At 41.9% G+C, this 24,727-nt stretch overlaps 1 protein-coding gene across 2 annotated transcripts in view; it reads right to left on the bottom strand.

Annotated features, from left to right (window-relative positions):
- LYRM1 (LYR motif containing 1) overlaps positions 1 to 24,727 on the bottom strand; it is a 70,082-nt gene that overhangs the window by 20,118 nt on the left and 25,237 nt on the right. For both annotated transcript variants that reach the window (XM_082262224.1, XM_082262223.1), the window contains exon 2: positions 19,677 to 19,854. In XM_082262224.1, coding sequence (XP_082118350.1) covers positions 19,677 to 19,835 — 159 coding nt within the window. In that variant the 5' untranslated portion in view covers positions 19,836 to 19,854. The remainder of the gene's footprint in view (positions 1 to 19,676; positions 19,855 to 24,727) is intronic.

Here is a 24,727-nt window from a genome sequence, read left to right on the forward strand (position 1 = left end):
TTCTGTCAATGGGACACACTGCTGTCAGAATACATTGATCAGCAGCTGCAGATCAGCAACAGTTTTCTAGCATGCCCCTTTGAGAATCAATCGACTCCTGCCAAGAAAGGACATCCACACATGGATTGAAATTCATCTGGTCTCTGCTGAAACACACACATTTCCATGGCCAGCCTAAGAGGCACTGATGGGTGCTGTGGAAAAATGTACATGACTGTGATGATGCAATGAATTTTACATCAAATTAAACTTTATTGTGCTGAGAATAAAACAAGATAGTGGTTGGAGGTTATTCACTCTTTTCCTTACCTCATCGCCTAATAAGTTTAAGCATAAAGAAAAAGAACTATAAACAGGAGAGCTTGAGGAGTGTAAGGTCAATACACCTAACATAAGATATATAGATAAATAGTACATTACAAATATATCTCACTAAAATGGAGTACTCAATACAAAATAAAAGGCAAGTTTCAACGTGCAAATCTATAGATGAATAATAATATTGTACATGGTCTTCAAAAGATACAGCAATATACACTCACGGCCGCTTTATTATTAGGTACACCTGTTCAATTGCTTGGTAACACAAACTGCTAATCAGCCAATCACATGGCAGCAACTCAATGCATTTAGGCATCTAGTCGTGGTGAAGATGACTTACTGAAATTTTAAACCGAGCATCAGAATGTGGAAGAAAGGGGATTTAGGGGACTTTGAACGTGGCAAGTTTGTTGGTGCCAGACGTGCTGGTCTGAGTATTTAAAAAAAAAAAAAAACGCTGATCTACTGGGATTTTTACACACAACCATCTCTAGGGTTTACAGAGAATGGTCCGAAACGCACAACACATCGAACCTTGAAGCAGATGGGCTACAGCAGCAGAAGACAACACTGGGTTCCACTTCTGTCAGCTGAAAACCGGAAACTGAGGCTACAATTCACACAGGCTCACCAAAATTGGACAATAGAAGATTGGAAAAATGTTGCCTGGTCTGAGGAGTCTCGATTTCAGCTGTGACATTTAGATGGTAGGGTCAGAACTTGGTGTAAACATGAAGGCATGGATCCATCCTGCCTTGTATGAACAGTTTAATGTTTAGTGTAATGGTGTAAGGGATATTTTCTTGGCACACTTTGGGCCCCTTAGTATTTTATTTATTTTTTTATTTATTTCAGGTACTTATATAGCGCTGTCAATTTAAGCAGCGCTTTAAGTACCAATTGAGCATCATTTAAACGCATTGGCCTACCTGATTATTGTTGCTGACCATGTCCATCCCTTTACGACTACAGTGTACCCATCTTCTGATGGCTCCTTCCAGCAGGATAATGCACCATGTCACAAAGCTCAAATGATCTCAAACGGTTTTCTTGAACATGACAATGAGGTCACTGTACTCCAATCGCCTCCACAGTCACCAGATCTCATCCAATAGAGCACCTTTGGGATGTGGTGGAATGGGAGATTCGCATCATGGATGTGCAGCTGACAATCTGCAGCAACAGCGTGATGCTATCATGTCACTATGGACCAAAATCACTGAGGAATGTTTCCAACACCTTGTTGAATTTATGCTGCGAAGAGTTAAAGTGGATGAAACCCCATTCATGAAATTTGAACCTGGGCAAATCTTTCTGTAATGTTTACTTATCTCTCTTCAAAGCACCCATGGCTTTCCCCTGCTCTGTTCTTCTGTTATCAGCTTAAAGCGGAGTTCCGGGCACAGAAGTCATTTTTTACTAAACATACCCCCGGGACAGTCAGGGCTAGCACATTCCACAATGGCTAGCCTCTGATCTGTCCCGGTTCGCACTTACCTTTTAGAAGAAATACTTACTCATAAAATTTCTTCCACAGCGTTTCCATCTCTCTTGTGGGCAGCTGAAGCCGGCGCGGTCCTCTTCTGTGTCTTCTTCCGCGTCTTCTTGTCCCAGAATGTGCCTGTGTTCTAAAATTTTCTCGGACCCGTGAAAAAAATCGGACCTCGTCACTTCCGGTTATAGGAGTCTCAAGTGCGCATGCGCATAAGACATTATCTTGGTTTGGTAAACTTATAACACATAGCGGGCAGCTGAATGAGAGGAGGCGGGGCTGAGGTGGGACGGAAGACACCGCCGCGTCATCTGCAGAGCTGAATAGAGGAGGCGGGACGGAGGTGCGGCCGTGTAATAAATGCAGGACTTTAGCGACTCCTTGTTTTATTATCTTTAGCAATTATCGTATTATTTATCCTTAGGATTTCATTACATTGACTATTTATATAATACAAAATAAGAAATACTAAATGTAATGAAATCCTAAGGAAAAATAATACGATAATTGCTAAAGATAATAAAACATAAGGAGTCGCTAAAGTCCTGCATATATTACACGGCCGCACCTCCGTCCCGCCTCCTCCACCAGCTCTGCATATGTGTCCTCCGTCGCACCTCAGCCCCGCCTCCTCTCAATCAGCTGTCCGCTCTCTGTTATAATTTTGCCAAACCTCGAAAAATGTCTTCTGCGCATGCGCACGGACGACTCCCATCCGCTGTTTTGTGATGCTCTATCACCGGAAGTGACGAGGTCCGATTTTTTCACGGGTCCGACAAAATTTTACAACACCTGCACCGGCCCCTCTCGTCACTTTCGGTGCGACGCCGCATTCCTCCACAGCTTCTGGGCATGCCCAGAAACTGTTTAGCAGGGGAATGCGGCGTCGCCCGGAAATGACAAGCGGGGCTGGTGCCGTCGCATTGATTCCTGGGAGCTATGACGTTCAGCTCCCAGGAATCATAGCGAGACAGGAAGTGATGGGGTGAGCCGCGGCTCCGAGGGAGGAAGTACTCTGAGGTGAGTGAGTATCTTCGATCTTCAATTACAAGGTAAGTAAACAAAAAAAAAAAAAAATAACTATCCAATTCCTTTTCAAGTGAGGTCTACCTAGCGGAGGGGCACAAAAAAAAATATCGTTTTTGTGCCTGGAACTCCGCTTTAACTACTGACAAGTTCTCCTTCAACTGAGATAAAAGCAGGCAGAATTTTGTGTTGGGGTGGATGCATAAAAATAGATCAGCAGCAGTGGCGGCTGGTGCTCAAAAATTTTTTTTTTGGGGGGGGGGGGGGGGACGCAAACAGAAAAATGTAATAGGCATTGCTTTGCGGCAAAAAACGCTGTAAAAAATTGCGTGACTTTGAGATCGCAAAAGTGTGAAAGGGGCCTTCAGTAATTAAGGTATGGTGTGCCCCCTTTCAATGCAGAGAGACCAGCGTGCCCCCTCTCAATGCAGAGAGACCAGCGTACATGCCCCCTTCAATGCAGTGACCAGCGTACATGCCCCCTTCAATGCAGTGACCAGCGTACATGCCCCCTTCAATGCAGAGATCAGCGTACATGCCCCCTTCAATGCAGAGATCAGCGTACATGCCCCCTTCAATGCAGAGATCAGCGTACATGCCCCCAATGCAGTGACCAGTGTGCTTGCCCCCTTCAATGCAGTGACCAGCATACATGCCCCCAATGCAGTGACCAGCATACATGCCCCCAATGCAGTGACCAGCATACATACCCCCAATGCAGTGACCAGCATACATGCCCCCAATGTAGTGACCAGTATACATGCCCCCCAATGCAGTGACCAGTATACATGCCCCCAATGCAGTGACCAGTATACATGTCCGCAATGCAGAGATCAGCGTGCGTGCCTCCAATGCAGTGACCAGTATACATGCCCCCAATGCAGTGACCAGTATACATGCCCCCAATGCAGTGACCAGTATACATGCCCCCAATGCAGTGACCAGTATACATGTCCCCAATGCAGAGATCAGCGTGCGTGCCTTCAATGCAGTGACCAGTATACATGTCCCCAATGCAGAGATCAGCGTGCGTGCCTCCAATGCAGTGACCAGTATACATGCCCCCAATGCAGTGACCAGTATACATGCCCCAATGCAGTGACCAGTATACATGTCCCCAATGCAGAGATCAGGGTGTGTGCCCCCTTACTTACCTGGAGCAGCAGCGGCGGCGATCGGCTCCTCCTCAGTCCCCCGAACAGCTTCTTCTGCTCGGTCCCGGCGCGTCTCCTCCAGTACTTCCGGTCAGGTCTCCTCCTCGGCCAATGGCATGGGGTTTGCCTTGTGGCCAATCAGGAAGCGAGTATCGGACGCGCTTCCTGATTGGCCAGGAGGAGGATCGGTGTGACAATAGCGAATTTTCATTCGCTATTATCACACAATGGGTGGGCTCGGGACGCACTGCTCTGCGCCCCGGGACCACCCTTTCCATCGCCCTATTAGAGCCTCTGGCTCTAATCAGGTGATGGAAAAAAAATACCTATTGAACTCCATGCGTCCGGCGCCCCTGCATGCAGATTAGGGGGCCGGATGCATGGATGGGGGGGCGGCGCCCCTGCGCCCCTAACGAGCCGGCCGCCACTGATCACCAGGCAGCTGGTCTATTTACAGCACAGCTCTGCATGTTTCTGCCTATGTGGAGAGGGGGTGTGTGCCTTTCCTCCAATCAGCTGTTACACAGTGTATGGCAAGAATCCACACCCACAGGTGAATCAAGAAGGGAAAATTCTAACAGGACATGCATTTTCTAAACAGTATATAAAGCTAAAGACCGCACATATACAAGTAAAACCTATGTAAGGAGATTTGTTTTTTATCTGTGTATCATCGGAGGCTGTTCACTTCACTGAGTATATGTGAGGGTTTACATCCACTTTAAGGCAGTTCTGCAGGCAAAAAGGGGTCCAACCTGGTACTAGCAAGGTGCACCTAATAAGGTGCCAGTAAGTGAATAGCAGAAACCTCAAAACTTTTTCAACTTCGCATGAAAATAGATCAATCATTCTATGTTCAAGCGATGTTGAAAAAAAAAAAAAAAAAGTATTTTGATGAGGTATAAAATCTTTATGCATCTTTGGAAGACCCTTTACAATATTATGGTTTAAGACAGAGGTGTATAAATTTATGAAACTTCTATTCCTTTATTAGAGATATATATATATATATATATATATATATATATATATATATATATATATATATATTGCCATCCGCACATGTATCCTTGAAAAAGCAGACCTTGTGTCCAGGAAACGCGTTAGATCTATTCCATGTGCCATGTGTAAACACCCAACTAGCCTGCACCACCCTTTTTAACAAAAAAAAAAAAAAAAAAAAGAAATGGAGCCGATGCTGCTCCTCGTTAAACAAAAGGGGTGCAGGCCCCTGCATTTGCTGGGTTTTACATTTGTGTATATTGTTATATTGTTAGGAAAAGCAACTTCAAATGGCACTTCATGGGATCTTGATTTTTGATATGTGGAATTAAAACACAGCAATACATTATTATTTAAATGTGTATTTTGTGTACATTGTTTTTACAGTGTGGGACACTTTGGGCACGAATATAAATGTCACTACTATTATAAAGGTTTTATGGATTTAAAAGCCCCTACAGGTCATCAATTTGGAGCTCTGGTGCTAAAATGATTGCTCTCACTCCGGCACAGCGATATGTAACATGTATCTCAAACTACATTTGCATGCAAAGAAGCCCCCGAAGCATGCGCTTACCTTCCTACATGCATGTATGTGGGGGTGGGTGCCGCAAAACATTTTTTTTTTTGGGGGGGGGGGGATTTTGTGTGCTTGAGTGTAACCTTAATTTTTTTTACTTTTTTTTTTTTTAACATAAAACTTTTTGTTTATCACATTTGGTGACAGATGTCTCTCCTTTCCTCCAGATCGCACTGCATTTGATTCTTCCTCAGCCATACAGACTGGGGAAACTGATATTTTACATGTTGCTCCTGGGTCAACAATAAGAAGGGGTGGAGAGCGGAGGCAGTCGGCTTGTCAGATATAAACGCACTCCCAGTGGCTGAAGTGTGTAAAACCCCCCGTCAGGTCCGTAAAACATACTGACCTGGCAGTAAATGGGTTAATAGGATTAGTGCTCGGTTTGAGTCTGCCTGTGCGTAGGAGTGGACCCTGCACCAGTTTCTCTTACATTCTTAAAGAGAAACTGGCACGGGTGGCTCAGAGCGTCTGCTTAATTAATGTGGCAATGTCACAAATGCTGGTTTCCTTCCCCAATATAAAATGAGGACAGATTGTAATGTGTATGGGGAGCTTAAATCAATACTAAACCGTATCGGAGCACCAATGCTAATTAATTCATTTTTTATATTCAAAGCAAAGTGCACTAATCCATGCCTCCATGTTTTATTTTGTTGAGAAATCACTTTGAGAAATCAACTTCCTGGCATTTCTAGCCACAGTCATCTTGAGTAAGGGCAGATGATTTATGTACTGTAACATTTAATTCCTGGAATCTGTCTGCCCTTAGCTTAAGAATGCAGACAGGGGGTGTGCTTAGCTCAGAAAGCACTTCTCCCCTCCTCCAGATGAAAGAAAAAAAAATATCTATATTAATTCCTGGGATGCATGACAGAATTTTGGCCTAGGCCAGAAACTAGGAAGCATGAACAATATTTAAGAAACTAGGAAGCAACTGAAGAAATGTAAAAAAAAAAAAAGTAAATATATGATCTCATTTACAAATGCTAGCAGAGTAAGGATTGCAAATAGTTAGTGTAACAAGGCAATTTTTTTTTCTATTTTGGATAGGGCTTTTCCTTCACCTGTCCTATAGCCAAAACAGGAAGAGGAAACCCCTCCAAAGTGAGGGATTCCCATTAGGTTGCCAGAACTAGTGTCCCCATTGGAACATTTCCCCTCTATTACAGTTTAGGGTCAACCCAAAATGTGGGGTTTTGCTTTTACTTTCGATGAGAATGGTAAACAAGACAAATAGAGCAGGTGAATCTACCTAACGGAGGCACATACAGCAAAACAAACTGAAAGGGGTTCTAATCCCTCTATACTCTATGCAAAACTAAAAAAAAAAAAAAAAGTTCTACTTTTAGTTACACTTTAATGTTGATTTAGAGAGTTTAGTTCCGCTTTAAGATATAACAAGACAATGCCATAGGACAGCCTACAATACCTAAGCAGTCTATTCAATCTGTATCAAATCAGAGTTGTTGGTAGAACTAAAGATGACCATCTGTGATTTACCACTTGACCGCTGGAAGGTTTTAGCCCCTTCATGACCAGGACATTTTTTGCCATTCTGCACTGAGCTATTTTAACTGGTAATTGCGTGGTCATGTAACACTGCACGCAAATGAAATTTACAGTGCCTTGAAAAAGTATTCATACCCCTTAAAATTTTCCACATTTTATCATCTTACAACCAAAAATGTAAATTTATATTATTAGGATTTTATGTAATAGACCAACACAAAGTGGCACATAATTGTGAAGTGGAAGGAAAATGATAAATTATTTTCCAAGTTTTTTTACAAATAAATATCTAAAAAAGTGTGCCATGCATTATTCAGCCCCCCAATCAATACTTTGTAGAACCAACTTTAGCTGCAATTACAGCTGCAAGTCTTTTTGGGGATGTCTCTACCAGCTTTGCACATCTAGAGAGTGATATTTTTTCCCATTCTTTGCAAAATAGCTCAAGCTCTGTCAGATTGGATGGAGAGCATCTGTACAGCAATTTTCAAATCTTGCCATAGATTCTCAATTGGATTTAGGTCTGGACTTTGACTGGGCCAGTCTAACACATGAATATGCTTTGATCTAAACCATCCCATTGTAGCTCTGGCTTTATGTTTAGGGTTGTTGTCCTGCTGGAAGGTGAACCTCCGTCCCAGTCTCAAGTGTTTTGCAGACTCTAACAGGTTTTCTTCTAAGATTGGCCTGTATTTGGCTCCATCCACCTTCCTATCAACTCTGACCAGATTCCCTGTCCCTGCTGAAAAAAAGCATCCCCACAATATGATGCTGCCACCATGTTTCAGGGTGGGGATGGTGTGTTTAGGGTGATGTGCAGTGTTTGTTTTCTGCCACACATAGCATTTTGCTTTTAGGCCAAAAAGTTCAATTTTGGTCTCATCTGACCAGAGCACCTTCTTCCACGTTTGCTGTGTCCCCCACATGGTTTCTCACAAACTGCAAATGGGACTTATTATGGCTTTCTTTCAACAATGGCTTTCTTCTAGCCACTCTTCCATAAAGGCCAGTAGATTAGTAGATGTCCGGTGGACAGATTCTCCCACCTGAGTTGTGGCTCTCTGCAGCTCCTCCAGAGTTACCATGAGCCTTTCAGCTGCTTCTCCGATTAATGCTCTCCTTGCCCAGCCCTCCTTGCCTAGGTAAGTGCCTAGGCACAACACACAACAGGAAATGCTCTGCTATGCTTTAGGAGAAATTCAAGACAAAGTAAATCAGTCCGAGTACTGCTTAGACATGACTAACATTTCAAAAAGTGTTCACTATACTGTAATAAATCTTCACTTTTTGACAACAGGTCCACTTTAAGATGGGAAGTAAAGTTCTTTTGACAATTTATATTGAAATAGAGAGAAAGTTGATATGGTTTTTGAACTCTGATTGTAATTTCAATTATGGCTACTTTGGCTTTAAAAAGGACAGCTTAACTTACTATGAAGTTTTCCTTTAAATATATATGAAATAATCTTTCTACATGAAGTTAGGCCAAAACGTAGTCTGCTACATTTCTTTGGTAAAAAAAAAAAAAAAAAAAAAAAAAAAAAAAAAAAAAAAAATCGAAAAATTGGTGTATATTATTTAGGTTGTGTGAAAGTTATAGACTCTACAAATGATAGTATATACAGTATATTTAAAAGTTGATTAATCCTGATGTACTGACTGCCTATATAATTTCTTGTGGCCTTAAAATGCCATGACCCGTTTTTGGAAAGTAGACAGTCCAAGGTATTTAGTAAGAGGCATGCAGGTTTTTTAAGTTGTATTTTTTTGTCACAATTAAATAAAATGTTTTTTTTTCCCCACAGTTTTACTACATACTGTCACCGATGCAGTACAGGGTCACCATAGGATTTGTGTGGTGGTGATTAGGTATACTGACTGGTGACAATATGTAAAAAAAAAAAAAAATAATAATAATATGTTTTTTATTAAATTTTTTACATTTTGTTTTCTTGTTTTTCTATTTTATACTTTATTTTTTTTTTTAAACATACTGCCATCAGAGTAGTTCAGTGTCACCATGTTAACATTGTACTACTCTAGGGGGGGGGATTGGTCAGTGACTTTTTTTTTTTTCACGATTACTGTTATAAGCAATAGTTTTACTGTCATGAATGGTTATAATTCATGACAGCATGCTTGCTATTGTGATGCTGTGATTGGCTACAACTAATCACAAAGTACAGGGTGTTGTGAATTGCCCAGGTACCACTTGATAGCTGTGGGCCAATCACAGTTTTACAATAGTAAGCAAGCTGTCATGAATGGCTTCCATTCATGACAGTTTTACGTACATGCAATTGCTATGATTGGTCACAGCAATCACGATTCCCTGGGCACTCACAGCAGCTGGGTATCGAGCACCATGATTCTCTGTGTTCCCAGGTGGCACGCCAGTGCACATGTGCGGAGTGACATACCAGTAAATCATTTAGCCTGGAGCTGCAGCCTACCGACAGTAAATATACTAAGGGCGGGCGGCAAGTGGTTTTTAAAGATTGTTTAGGTACTTTCTAAGTCACTGACATGTAACACGTGTGCAGCATGTCAAAGCAAAGTCAGAACTCAGCAGGTTTGTTCTGGGTCAATAACTCTGGAAATGCTGCATGAATGTCCTAGAAGATGCAGATTCCCAGTATTTAGGCAGTCATGCAGCTGAACAAAGAAGAAATCTAAGGACATTTGGCTAGCCTTGGACAAGAGGGTATGCTTCAGCAAAAAAGGTAGCTAGGAAGCATGGCTTGCTAATTATGAAAACCTGGGGGGGGGGGGGGGGGAGTGCTATCTGCAGATACATTCTCACAGCCCTGATATTTTGTGAGGGGGTTCCCTCAGAGAATGTTATTTGGCATAATGAAAACCTACTAGATATCAGGCTTTAAGCTAAACCCCAATTATGATGGGAGGCCGGTGCCATCAGCTCAAAGTCCCCTGAAACCCTCAACAGTTGTCAAAACCAAGGACTTTTCTTAAAATAGCTCATGGTTCTTAGAGCATATCTATGATTAAAATTTAAAATCATATACAGTGCCTTGCGAAAATATTCGGCCCCTTTGAACTTTGCCACCTTTTGCCACATTTCAGGCTTCAAACATAAAGATATAAAACTAATTTTTTTGTGAAGAATCAACAAGTGGGACACAATCATGAAGTGGAACGAAATTTATTGGATATTTCAAACTTTGTTAAATAAAGAACTGAAAAATTGGGCGTGCAAAATTATTCAGCCCCTTTACTTTTAGTGCAGCAAAGTAAAGTCTCCGTATGTAATCAAGTCTCCGTATAAATGCACCTGCACTGTGATAGTCTCAGAGGTCTGTTTAAAGCGCAGAGAGCATCATGAAGAACAAGGAACACACCAGGCAGGCCCGAGATACTGTTGTGGAGAAGTTTAAAGCCGGATTTGGATACAAAAAGATTTCCCAAGCTTTAAACATCCCAAGGAGCACTGTGTAAGCGATAATATTGAAATGGAAGGAGTATCAGACCACTGCAAATCTGCGAAGACCTGGCCATCCCTCTAAACTTTCAGCTCATACAAGGAGAAGACTAATCAGAGATGCAGCCAAGAGGCCCATGATCACTCTGGATGAACTGCAGAGATCGACAGCTGAGGTGGGAGACTCTGTCCATAGGACAACAATCAGTCATATACTGCACAAATCTGGCCTTTATGGAAGAGTGGCAAGAAGAAAGCCATTTCTTAAAGATATCCATAAAAAGTGTTGTTTAAAGTTTGCCACAAGCCACATGGGAGACACACCAAACATGTGGAAGAAGGTGCTCTAGTCAGATGAAACCAAAATCGAACTTTTTGGCAACAATGCAAAACGTTATGTTTGACGTAAAACCAACACAGCTCATCACCCTGAACACAACATCCCCACTGTCAAACATGGTGGTGGCAGCATCATGGTTTGGGCCTGCTTTTCTTCAGCAGGGACAGGGAAGATGGTTAAAATTGATGGGAAGATGGATGGAGCCAAATACAGGACCATTCTGGAAGAAAACCTGATGGAGTCTGCAAAAGACCTGAGACTGGGACGGAGATTTGTCTTCCAACAAGACAATGATCCAAAACATAAAGCAAAATCTACAATGGAATGGTTCACAAATAAACCTATCCAGGTGTTAGAATGGCCAAGTCAAAGTCCAGACCTGAATCCAATCGAGAATCTGTGAAAAGAACTGAAAACTGCTGTTCACAAACGCTCTCCATCCAACCTCACTGAGCTCGAGCGGTTTTGCAAGGAGGAATGGGCAAAAATTTCAGTCTCGATGGGCAAAACTGATAGAGACATACCCCAAGCGACTTACATCTGTAATCGCAGCAAAAGGTGGCACTACAAAGTATTAACTTAAGGGGGCTGAATAATTTTGCACGCCCAATTTTTCAGTTTTTTATTTGTTAAAAAAGTTTGAAATATCCAATAAATTTCGTTCCACTTCATGATTGTGTCCCACTTGTTGTTGATTCTTCACAAAAAAATTAGTTTTATAGCTTTATGTTTGAAGCCTGAAATGTGGCAAAAGGTCGAAAAGTTCAAAGGGGCCGAATACTTTCGCAAGGCACTGTATTCATTTTCACATTGCAGTCTGAAAGATCTTGAAGTCAGTGAACATCCCTGCACCTTTATTTCCTTAAATTGTGTGACACATATTGACTATGCCCTGTTGATAGGCACTGCTGTGCCACAGAGCCTGCCTTCTGAACTACAGAGGTGCTGAGAGGAGGAGTTTCAGGAGGCGAAGCCAGTACAGGAGTCACTGCTTGCAGGTTGCAAAGTACCACGGGATATGTAGTCCTTAGAAATTCAAAGTATCCCACAGAGGAGAAGCTGCAAGTCATGCAGGGAATCAAAGAAGTTGTGGGAAGAGATGGCCAGCAGACAGAACTGACAACAAGAAGTGGACATTGTTCAAGTAAACGTACAGTGGGTACGGAAAGTATTCAGACCCCCTTACATTTTTCACTCTTTGTTATATTGCAGCCATTTGCTAAAATCATTTAGGTTCATTCTTCTTCCTCATGAATGTACACATAGCACCCCATACTGACAGAAAAACACAGAATTGTTGACATTGTTGCAGATTTATTAAAAAAGAAAAACTGAAATATCACATGGTCCTAAGTATTCAGACCCTTTGCTGTGACACTCATATATTTAACTCAGGTGCTTTCCATTTCTTCTGATCATCCTTGAGATGGTTCTACACCTTCATTTGAGTCCAGCTGTGTTTGATTATACTGATTGGACTTGATTAGGAAAGCCACACACCTGTCTATATAAGACCTTCCAGATCACAATGCATGTCAGAGCAAATGAGAATCATGAGGTCAGAGGAACTGCCTGAAGAGCTCAGAGACAGAATTGTGGCAAGGCACAGATCTCGCCAAGGTTACAAAAAGATTTCTGCTGCACTTAAGGTTCCTAAGAGCACAGTGGCCTCCATAATCCTCAAATGGAAGACGTTTGGGACGACCAGAACCCTTCCTAGAGCTGGCCGTCCGGCCAAACTGAGCTATCGGGGGAGAAGAGTCTTGGTGAGAGAGGTAAAGAAGAACCCAAAGATCACTGTTGCTGAGCTCCAGAGATGCAGTCAGGAGATGGGAGAAAGTTGTAGAAAGTCAACCATCACTGCAGCCCTCCACCAGTCGGGGCTTTATGGCAGAGTGGCCCGACGGAAGCCTCTCCTCAGTGTAAGACACATGAAAGCCCGCATGGAGTTTGCTAAAAAACACCTGAAGGACTCCAAGATGGTGAGAAATAAGATTCTCTGGTCTGATGAGACCAAAATAGAACTTTTTGGCCTTAATTCTAAGCGGTATGTGTGGAGAAAACCAGGCACTGCTCATCACCTGTCCAATACAGTCCCAACAGTGAAGCATGATGGTGGCAGCATCATGCTGTGGGGGTGTTTTTCATCCGCAGGGACAGGACGACTGGTTGCAATCGAGGGTAAGATGAATGCGGCCAAGTACAGGGATATCCTGGACCTCAGACTGGGCCAAAGGTTTACCTTCCAACAAGACAATGACCCTAAGCACACAGCTAAAATAACGAAGGAGTGGCTTCACAACAACTCCGTGACTGTTCTTGAATGGCCCAGCCAGAGCCCTGACTTAAACCCAATTGAGCATCTCTGGAGAGACCTAAAAATGGCTGTCCATCAACGTTTACCATCCAACCTGACAGAACAGGAGAGGATCTGCAAGGAGGAATGGCAGAGGATCCCCAAATCCAGGTGTAAAAGACTTGTTGCATCTTTCCCAAAAAGACTCCTGGCTGTATTAGATCAAAAGGGGGCTTCTACTAAATACTGAGCAAAGGGTCTGAATACTTAGGACCATGTGATATTTCAGTTTTTCTTTTTTAATAAATCTGCAACAATGTCAACAATTCTGTGTTTTTCTATCAGTATGGGGTGCTATGTGTACATTCATGAGGAAGAAGAATGAACTTAAATGATTTTAGCAAATGGCTGCAATATAACAAAGAGTGAAAAATTTAAGGGGGTCTGAATACTTTCTGTACCCACTGTATATTGGATTGTAAAAAAATAACTGTTTTAACAAGGTTATAAAATTAAAGTGTATGCTGTGATCATAGATTTCCTATAAGTGGTTATATCATGACAAACATTGTGCATAAACTAAGGGAAAAACCTGGTACTGTAACAAATAAATATGATGCCCAAAAGAACCGCTGAATTCTTCTAAAGAAACTTTTATTTCATACAGTTGCATTCTAAACTGGTCAAACATTGCCACCCAGTGGTCAAATAATCATACTAGTGGGCACAGGCAAACTTTTACATAAAACAGGAAAAGAAATAAGGAATTAACTAAGCTGATGCTATAGATGAAGTGCTTTACAACACCTTGTCGAAAACATCTCATCTTCAATTTACTGAAATCCATGTGTCACAAATTAGGTGACTGCCCAAAAAGCATATTACAAATCGCCATGTAAGTACATAGGCCAATTATTTAGGCCAAATAAATAATCTGCAACACATCTAGAGGGTCATTAGAATACTAAAATACTACATACTGTATTAAGAACTATATATAATCATCATAAACCCAATGTGCATTAAAATCTGTACATTCCCACCTTTGGCTAAAAGTATGTTTGTAAAAATTTCACATGGCACTGTATCAAGTAAAGGAATGTACTGAAATCTAATTTAACAAAAGCAATTCACCTAAAGAGTAACGAGTTTTCCATTAGGAGGTTCATATTTCCCCAACTCATTCTCCTCATCTAAATAATATATTCAATTACAGCTCTCTGGTCAGATTTGTTCAGGGGTCTGTAAGATAGAGACTTTTTGAAATTTCAAATACAAATGTGGAAACAAAACTGAACTAAATACACACCGCATGCATGTTTAATAGTCACATCTCTTTATTAAAGTAGTGACTAGGTTATGCATCGGTGATAAGAGAATGATTAAATGTCATAGGATAACGTTCAGTACTACAATGAATAAAGTGATTGTAAAGTCTTGTGTTTTTTTTTTTAAATAACAAGCAGATTATACTTCCCTCCTCTGTGCAGTGGTTTTGCACAGGGCACCCTGGATTCTCCTCTTCTCAGGTCCCTCTTCGTTGCTCCTGGCCCCTCCCTCCTGTCGAGTGCCCCCACAGTAATCAGCTTGCTATGGGGGCACCCGAGCCAAGCTGCAGCTCCGTGTGTCCATTCAGAAATGGAGCTGTATTTCCTGTGGATCTCTGCACTGTGTCCCTATTCCTTCCTATATATGGTACACATTCCACTGAAAACTTGGAGACCACCATATCATAAATAGGGGGGACCTGCCTGGGAATTCTTGAATGCAGAGGCTGTGCAGCACCTGAGAAGGCAACACAGTGAAGAATTAAGAGAGGAGGCAAGTATATTATTATGCTAGCCACAATCAGAGCGATGGAGGATAAAATAAAGATGTCCTGTAATAAAGGGCGTAGCATCAGGGGGGTCACAACTGCGACCCCTCCCCAAGCTGCAGGGAAACGTGCACCGTTTCCCTAATGGAATGGAGGATAGGGTGAAAACAGCCTGGGATAGGAAGTGTCTGTGACACTCTATGCTGTGTGCTGAAACCACGGGGATAGTGAGCCGAGCTGCCCAGGCTGTCACACAGAGCTCAACGAGACAGGAGGAGGAAGAGAGCCGCCCGACTGCTAGAACGGTAAGGCAGTGCTCAGGTCACTCAGTGTCCCCTTTTGGGGTTTTTTGTACCCCCCACCCTGGGATGACCGCTGAAAAAAAACACGCTGCCCCCACAACACCCGCCCACAGTGATATACAAATTACTTTAAAATTACCTAACACCTCCTGAGGGGCCCCAAGGGGCTGCAGGCTCCAAGGGCCCCAGATTTTATTGTCAAGTCTGTGCAGCACCGGTAGAGGGGGGGGGGGCTGGGCAGAGAAATCCCCCCCCCCCCACATCAGAGTGCCCGGTGTTCCTCCTTAAATTATTGTCTTCAGTGTTCACCTTTACATCAGAGTCTGCAGGATTCCCCTTTACAGTGCAAGGGGGAACAGTGTGAAAGGACTGTCTGAATGGTGGATAAAGTACCTTGATCAACTTCCAGCTGACCTTCAGGCACAGGGTACAACTGTGTGTCAGCTCGCACTATACGTCATTATTTGAATGAAAAGGGACTCTATGGTAGATGACCCAGGAGGACCCCACTGCGGACACAGAAACTTTAAAAAGTCAGACTGGAGTTTGCCAAAACGTACCTGAGGAAGTCAAAATCCTTTTTGGGAGAATGTTGTGGACAGACTAAACAAAATTACAGCTTTTTGGTAAAGCACATCATTCTACTGTTTTCAGAAAAAGAAATTGGACCTTTTAAAAAAAAAAAAAAAATAATAATAATAATAATAATACAGTCAAACATGGTGGAGGTTCACTGATGTTTTGGGGCTGCTTTGCTGCTTTAGGCACTAAATGTTATGACTGTGTGCATGGCATTATCAAATATGAAGACTACCAGAGAATTCTGAGGTGTAATATAGGGCCCAGGGTCAGAAAGTTGAGTTTCTGGTCAGGGGTCATGGGTCTTACAGCAGGACAATGACCCAAAGCACATGTCAAAAAGCACCCAGAAATGGTTTAAGTCAAAGCGCAGTTCGTAACTGGCCAGCAATGAGTCCAGATCTAAATCCCATAGAGCACCTGTGGAGAGATCTCAAAACAGCAGTTGGGAAAAGGAATCCTTTGGATCAGAGACCTGGAGCAGTTGACAAAAGAAGAGTAGTAAAAAATTTCAATAGAGAGGTGTAAAACTCATTGATGGTTACAGGAAGCGACTGATTTCAGTTATTTTTTCCAAGGGGTGTGCTATCAAATATTAAAATTGAGGGTGCCATTAATTTTTGTCTAGTCCATTTTTGGAGTTTTAAGTGTAATGTGTCAGATTTGACTTTTTGGTTCTCCACTTTTGTGTCATACCAATACAAACAAAAGTAATAAAACATGAGAATGCCTAAACATTTGTAATTGCATCGATTTTCTGGGTGAAGTGGTGCATTATCTGACAGAAATGCAGGGGTGCCAATGTTTTTAGCCATGACTGTAAGGGACAGCCCCGTGGGCTCTCATGAAAGGGACAGCCCCGTGGGCTCTCATGAAAGGGACAGCCCCGTGGGCTCTCATGAAAGGGACAGCCCCGTGGGCTCTCATGAAAGGGACAGCCCCGTGGGCTCTCATGAAAGGGACAGCCCCGTGGGCTCTCATGAAAGGGACAGCCCCGTGGGCTCTCATGAAAGGGACAGCCACGTGGGCTCTCATGAAAGGGACAGCCACGTGGGCTCTCATGAAAGGGACAGCCCCGTGGGCTCTCATGAAAGGGACAGCCCCGTGGGCTCTCATGAAAAGGGACAGCCCCGTGGGCTCTCATGAAAGGGACAGCCCCGTGGGCTCTGATGGAATGGCACTCGGTGGGAATATCTTGGCAGGCGGTAGTGGGGGGTGGGTCCCAGGTCAACTTTTGCATCTGGGCCCAGAAGTTTCAAGCTACACCTCTGCCTTTAATCTAACAATTTTAGTAGCTCAACAACATCATGAAATGTGCAAATTATTATTTGTTAAAAACAGCTAATACCTGCTAAACAAATTGTTTCCCTATCCTGAAATAAATGGAGGTAGCATGTAGTAGAGATAAATTGCATACAGCTGGGAGTGTTCTGGGGCCATGTGCAAATAATTACTGCTACATTCATAGCGTGCAACATAAACAGCCTTTTGTTCTATCTTTGTAGTAGAGCAATTAATCCTTAAAAAGAGCGCAATCTCGATTCAACCCCCCACACGATCTTAATCCAACATTTCCACAATTTATGTAACAAGTGCAGAGCAGTTCCCTGCTCACAGCTGTCAAAAAAATATTTAAAAAAATCAGCCGGCAATGTTTATCAACCTTATTGCTCAGCCACTGAAAGATAAAAAAAAAAACCATTGCATCTTTCTGTTCATTTACAGATCAAAGGGACGAACTTCGGTCTGCCAAGGAAGTTCGTTTAAAGCAACCTTGGTTTTTATTAAATTGTTCCTCTGTTTAACCCCTTAACCCTTAAAGAGGTTGTAAACCTCCAATTTTTTTTTTTTTTTTTTAAAACGAACACCTGAAAGAAAAACACATAATGAGCTAGTATGCTGACGGTAACGGCATGGGGCTCTGAAGGAACGACACGAGCGGCCGTTCTTTCAGAGCGCATGCGGCAGTGAGGTCACTGGCTGCATGCAAAGTAAATATCTCCTAAACGGTACATGTTTAGGAGATATTTACAGTACCTATAGGTAAGCCTTAATATAGGCTTACCTATAGGTACAAGTTGCAGAGGAGGGTTTACTTCCTCTTTAATTTACACTAATCAGCTTTATTAACTCCTTATTCTCCTCCATTTAATTATTTTCCTGCTGATTTTTTTTATTTGTCTTTTATTCTATTTATAAACTATTATTAATTAAAACTTTTTTACACCTTTAACATATATTTACACGTCTCACTTGGAAAAAAAAAAAAAAAAAAAACACAAAATTAAAATAAATAAAAAAATGAAAAATGTATTTTATATTATTTGTAAAATAACTTTTCAATGCTTTGTACCATTGCGGACAGCTGTTGCATTAGGTAATTGATATCGGCACGTACCAAAAAAAAAAAAAAAAAGACCCCAATATAGATTAATATAATTTTTATCTATTTCTTTACACATTACAACATTTTTTTTCCATGACATTTCTTAAAATTTGTTTGAAGCTAAAAGTATGATGGGTTATTTTATTGCCATTTTGTTTGATAACCTAATGTTCAGGGGTTGGAAATCTTTAAAATAAAAACATTCAGAATCGTGAGTTCTATTCCAAGCAAAAAAATCATGATTCTCATTTTATCCAGAATCGTGCAGCTCGACTTTGTAGCCATCACTTACTACTTAGCAGTTAACTGCTAGTGAGACAAGTGCCATTACTGAGCTTCCTAATACAGACATTCCAACCTGCAAACAATATTTTCAGGGAGATGGCACTCCGTGCCCTCCCACCCCACCAATTTAATATAACTAGAGGATGATCAAATGAAATGTAATCAGTATGCAGAGGTTTACTTCTTCTGAGATATATTAAAAAGGAACACTCTAAGCACCATGACCACATCAGTGATTTGAAGTGGTCAGGGTGGTAGGAGTCAGAAACACTGCACATGCTGGGATATTTACAGTTATGTGCTGGGGGATAGTTGCACCCCTACCACATGTGACGTAGGCAGCCAGCAAATGTCATGTCCTTGTTCATACATGTATGAGCAAGGAAATGACATATGACAGAACACAACTAGTTATTATAAAGCACACTGCAACAATTTACACACGCTAATGCACGTACCTTTTCCACTTATTTTTTAGACTTTCATTGTACTGTGCAGCAGCTTGTTTAGCAAGTTTGAGCATTTTGCTGAAAATCTCAACCTCGTAGCAGTCTGTGTCAATAAATTTGGTAATTTTGCAAGACGTCTGATTTACAAGATATTCCACTGGCGGGTACTGCTGGCTCCTCAGACACATCCATGGAGTGTGACAGGAGCAGCGCAGGAGGAAGCATGCAGAGCCGATGCTTCCTGTATCTCTCCTCTCACAGGCAAAGTCCATTTGACATCACTCTACCTGGGATAGGACGGAGCCGGAACTATACAGTACAGGAAGAATTGGCTCCGTTCTTCACACAGTAATGCTCGGGAATACACTGACAGCAGAGATATCGCGCGGCCCTTGCGGGTGTCAGAGAGCCGCAGCCCAAACGTGAGAGACTCCCGCACCTCTCGGGAGACTTGGGATGTCTGCTAATATCAGAAATGTAGCACAGGCCTAACACCAACACTGTATAGCAGGTATCAAAATGTATCACAGTGCCCCTGACTTCCACAAAGCAGCTCTGGAGTCTTCCAAAGAATTCAGAATTCTAGGTATAAGATCCAAGTGCAACCTATGGACAGGCCCCAATATTGTAACATAGCATGTGTAAGTAACCTTATGCAAATGCAGAGAGCTTTTCATGCAAAGTGTAGTATACATACGTGTTTATTTTTGTGAAACAAGTGCCTGGCCTCTTCAACTATATACTGTTTTTCTTTGATCGTATCTTCCTCTAGTTCAGACACAGACTTCCATTTTCTTGCTATCCTAAAAATCTTGCGATACAGACCAAGAACTTGCTGACGTGTATTTGCTGTCATCTTAACAAGCCATGTAATTCTGCAAAGAGATAAACATAAAATGTATTACATTGAACACAGCCTTACTGCATCAACAGCTTTTAGAATTTTCTTCTACTTATCCTAAATGCTCCTAAAATTCCTTTCTACCAGCAGGCATTTATATGTGATTATTGTTATTACACAGAAAACCCTCTGATCTTGGGTGTGTCCTGTTTCTAAGTCTCTGTTCACATCTAGGCGTTTTTGGGCAATTTTATGCTGTAAGCCTCAGCTCTTAAAACGCCCAACAAGACAAATCCCATTAATTTCAATGGCCCCTGTTCACATCTGAGCGTTCTGTCGCCGTAAGCAAAACGCCGTCGCTCAAAAAAGTACATGAACAAGATTTATGTAGATCACATCCCCAGGGTCTCAGAAAATCACCATACCAGCATAAAAATACTAGATGCATATGTTCCAGCTCCCAACACCATTTTTTTTTATTTTAAGCCCCTAAAATTATATTTTACAGTGCTACAATGTTGCCCAATGTGGCCTGAGAGAGGAAACAAATGGTGCATGCATGTATGACACCGCTGTGTGATGTTTAACACCACAACTGGCATGCAAAGGGCCATGTCTGCACCTCCTTTAGTCAAAGACTACAGCAAGTATGTTCATAACTACATACGCTAGAACTGGTTGCATGATGCTGACCCTCGACCAACCAGGAAATGATGAAGTGTGTAAGTCATTATAATAATAAACTAGTTATAGTAGTAAACTATTTGTTACAGTTTACAATTTACAATGCAGTGTGGCTCCTGTTCTCTCATTGCTGCATCCCTGAACTTCCTGTATTCACAGCAAAGAGTTAAGAGTGGACAGTGCAGTCCCCAACCTGTCTGTTAGCGTGGAAAAAGGAGGGAGGGAGTGTTTTGCCATCCTAAGCTAAGGGGCTGTGTGTTTCTATTGATAAAAACCATGCAGGAAGACATAAATCTAATCCCTGTATGCAAGGATGGCTCCATATGATAGGAAAGGAACCACTCTGAAACAGGAAACCTGGGGCAGCAGTCATGGCATCAGCTTAAACTGGAACATAGGCAATGAATTAAGACAAAGAAGCTGCATACTTTGTAAGTGATTAAACTAGCTGCTGCAAGTGCTTAAAACTGGGGGTTTGATATCACTTTAAGGCTGCGTTCCCACTAGTTGCATCCGCGGCTTACAGCAGGGGCTCCGGTGTGTCCCTGTTCTGTTTCAGGTGCAAATCGGGTCAGAATTTTTGGCTGAATTCGGACTTGAAACGGACCAGAAGACGCACATGACCATTTTAAAGTGCGGACTGCGGCCGCCCCGGGGTGTGTGAACCAGCTCCATTGAGAGCCAGTCACACTCTCCTTTCATGCAAATTGGATGCGGGGAAACCCAGCTTCAAGGGAGAAAGTAGCACAATATAGCAAGGGGAAGGGGTGGGGTGAGTAGTGAATAAAACTTTACAGGACCAGATGTCCACCACTCGCACCTGTAGGCAACAAGACTTCTGGCAGGCAACACAACCACATTTTGCTAAGATCACCATTCCTACACAACATTTTCTCACCCTACTGGTCACAGTAAGATGACATGTAACTATGCCTATATGAGATTAATACATTTCTGTTTATGGTGGGAAAAAATAAAAATGTGTGGAGGAAAAAGAACCTTGTGCCGAATGGGAAATGTGGGTCTGACCCTGCTCGACTTATTTGAAAGGTTACAAGAAAAGTAGAAAAGAAAGGTCAAGCTAGATTGAATTAAAGCCCAATATTTTTTATTTGGTGTAAATGGGGAAAAAAAAAAAAAACTATTACAGAATACGGTCAGAAGTCTGAACACAAACCAGTTGCCACTGTGAGAAAAAAATATGGCCTAGTTTCTAAATGTCTAAAGAGAAACTGAACTCTAGACAAAAAAGGGCAAAATACTAGTCAGCAGCATTGTCTGAGTTCTCCCTGTCACTGATCTTTTCCCATTACTAATTTACAGGGTTGATTTAAAAAAGGAAAATATTCTGTGCACTGCAAGTTTAGTTGCTCTAGATCTGAGGCGAAGCTCTGCTGATTTAGCAAAAATGCATTTTTTTTTTTTACTTTCCTTGCATGTTCCCCTCAGATCTAGAGCAGTGCAGACTATTTACCTTTTGTGAATCAACCCATATGCCTTGTACTTGCATTGTGTCTGTGTGTGGTGGTGGCCATCTTGAGAAGAAAAAAAAAAAAAAAAGCACAGCTTTGCTTCATGAAGAAGAACAGCAAGTAGCACAGGCAGCGGCATCGTGCACTGCAGATATACAGCTATACTGTTTGAACCCTCAGATACCAAAAAGTCAACTGCTAATGTTCAGGAGGAATTCCAGAAAAAAAAAAAAAAAAGTGCAGCCGTTGCCAAAAGTTTTGTGAATGACACAAATATTAATTTTCATAAAGTCTGCTGCTTCAGTGTTTTTAGACCTTTTTGTCAGATGTTGCTATGATATACTGATGTATAATTACAAGCAAATCTTGACGGATGGCAGCCCATTCTTTCATAATCAATGCTTGGAATTTGTGGGGTTTTTGTTGTTTACTTGCCTCGAAGCTTGACCTCAAGTTCTCAATGGGAATAAGGTCTCAGGATTTTCCTGGCCATGGACCCAAAATGTTGATGTTTTGTTCTCCAAGTCACTTAGTTATCACTTTTGCCTTATGGCAAGGTGCTCCATCATGCTGGAAGGGCATTGTTTATTACCAAACTGTTCTTGCTCTCGGAGGAGGTTTTTGTACCATTCTATAATTTATGGCTGTGTTCTTAGGCAAAATTGTTAGTCCACTCTCTTGGCGTAGAAGCAACCCCACACATGAATGGTCTCAGGATGCTTTACTGTTGGCATAACACAGGACTGATGGTAGCGCTCACCTTTTTTTTCTCTCAAGACAAGGTTTTTTCCGGGTGCCCCAAACAATCAGGAAGGGGATTTATCAGAGAAAATTATTTTACTCCAGTCCTCAGCAGTCCAATTCATGTACCTTGTGCAGAATAGGTGTGTCCCTGATGTTTTTCTTGGAGAGAAGTGGCTTCTTTGCTGCCCTGCTTCACACCAAGCCATCCTCCAAAAGTCTTTGCCTCACTGTGCCTGCAGATGCACTCACAACTGCCTGCTGCCATTCCTGCACTGGTAGTGCCCTAATCCCGCAGCTGAATCAACTGTAGAAGATGGTCCTGCTACTTTCTGGATATTCTTGGGCGTCCTAAAGCCTTCTTCATAAAATGCAGCAGAAATGTTTTTAAGAGATTTAGTTCATTTTCATGGCAAAGGAGGGACAATTAATTGCAATTTATCTGATCATTCTTCATAACATTCTGCAGTATATGCAAATTTCCATCATAAAAACTGAGGCAGCAGACTTTGTGAAAATTTTAGTCATTCTCAAAACTTTTGGCCATGGCTGTACATTTTCAGGGTACTGCTTAGGCACGATTAACACTTATGTCTCCCTATAGCAAACCTTCACATTGTCTGTTTCTAATTTTTAGGGATTCGTTAAGGACTGGAATAGTACCACTGGATTTGCGTAGGACCAATGCGGTGCCTATATTTAAAAAGGGATCATAGTCTTTGCCAAGAAACTATAGACCTGTTAGTTTAACTTCTATAGCCAGGAATATACTGGAGAGTTTAAGGCGACTCTCTGGTCTCCTTGTCAGTTTTCTCCAAAAAGCACCCCTGGGATTCTCTTTATTTGCACAATATAAACAGGATACTGGTATAAGCGTATTTCTTCTTCTTACTTACAATTATATTTATCACAGGATCCCAGTAGACAGGCAGCGGTCATAAGTATGGGCATCTGAAGCCCGCTCCCACGTGCTTCCATGACTCTGTGCAGCTGGCTACCCAGCATGCACGCCCCGAACTCGCACCTGCGCAGTAAGGATGCAGCACGGCCCACTGTGTTTACAGGTTGCCATAACAATGGGGGCAGAGGAAGTTCCTGCTCTGTTGCTATGGCAACAGGTCAATCCAGACAGATCCTGGAAGGAAGTCAAAGTTTGGTTCAAAGACTCCTGGGATAGAGGACACAGACATTCAAGGAGTCCTAGCAAATCACCTAATAACAAAGCCCAGAAGTGCAGACTATATAAGGACAAAATAAGGTATTTAGAAAAAAGTAAATAAAAAAAAAACTGCCATTACAGACGTTCTATTTTGTTCATTGTTCTACGGGTGAGCATTGTGTTTCAAGGAACTTAAAGAAATGAGTGGAACTCTGCTTTATTAAAAGACCACATAGATGTGTTCTTGCTGGAAAAAAATATTTTAAAGCAACAGGCAGCATGGATTCATGAAAGACATAAGTTGTCAAACAAACCTCCTTTCTTTTTATGAGGAGGCAAGTAAAACCTTGGACAGGAGGGGTGGCTGTGGATGTAGTATACTTTGATTTTGCAATAGTGTTTGACACAGTTCCCCACACACAGCTAATGTGTAAAGTAAAGTCTACAGGCTCTGAAAGATCAGTTTGGAAATAGATAGAAAACTGGCTAAAAGATAGAATTCAGAGTAGTGGTTAATGATTCTTACTCTGAATGGTCTAAGGCAGGGATCCTCAAACTACGGCCCTCCAGCTGTTGCAGAACTACACATCCCATGAGGCATTGTAAAACTCTGACATTAACAGACAGGACTAGGCATGATGGGAATTGTAGTTCCTGAACAACTGGAGGGCCATAGTTTGAAGACCCCTGGTCTAAGTTTATATGTGGTGTACACCAAGGTTCAGTGTTAGGACCCTTACTTTTGTAATATCCTTATAAATTTAGGGTCTAGGATTAACAGTACCACTTCAGTATTTGTAGATGACACCAAGCTACACAGTGGAATAACTTCCTTACAGGAGGTCTCCAAC

This window comes from Pelophylax lessonae (genome assembly GCF_965119305.1).
Source record: "Pelophylax lessonae genome assembly, chromosome: 6".
Lineage (NCBI taxonomy): Eukaryota > Metazoa > Chordata > Amphibia > Anura > Ranidae > Pelophylax > Pelophylax lessonae.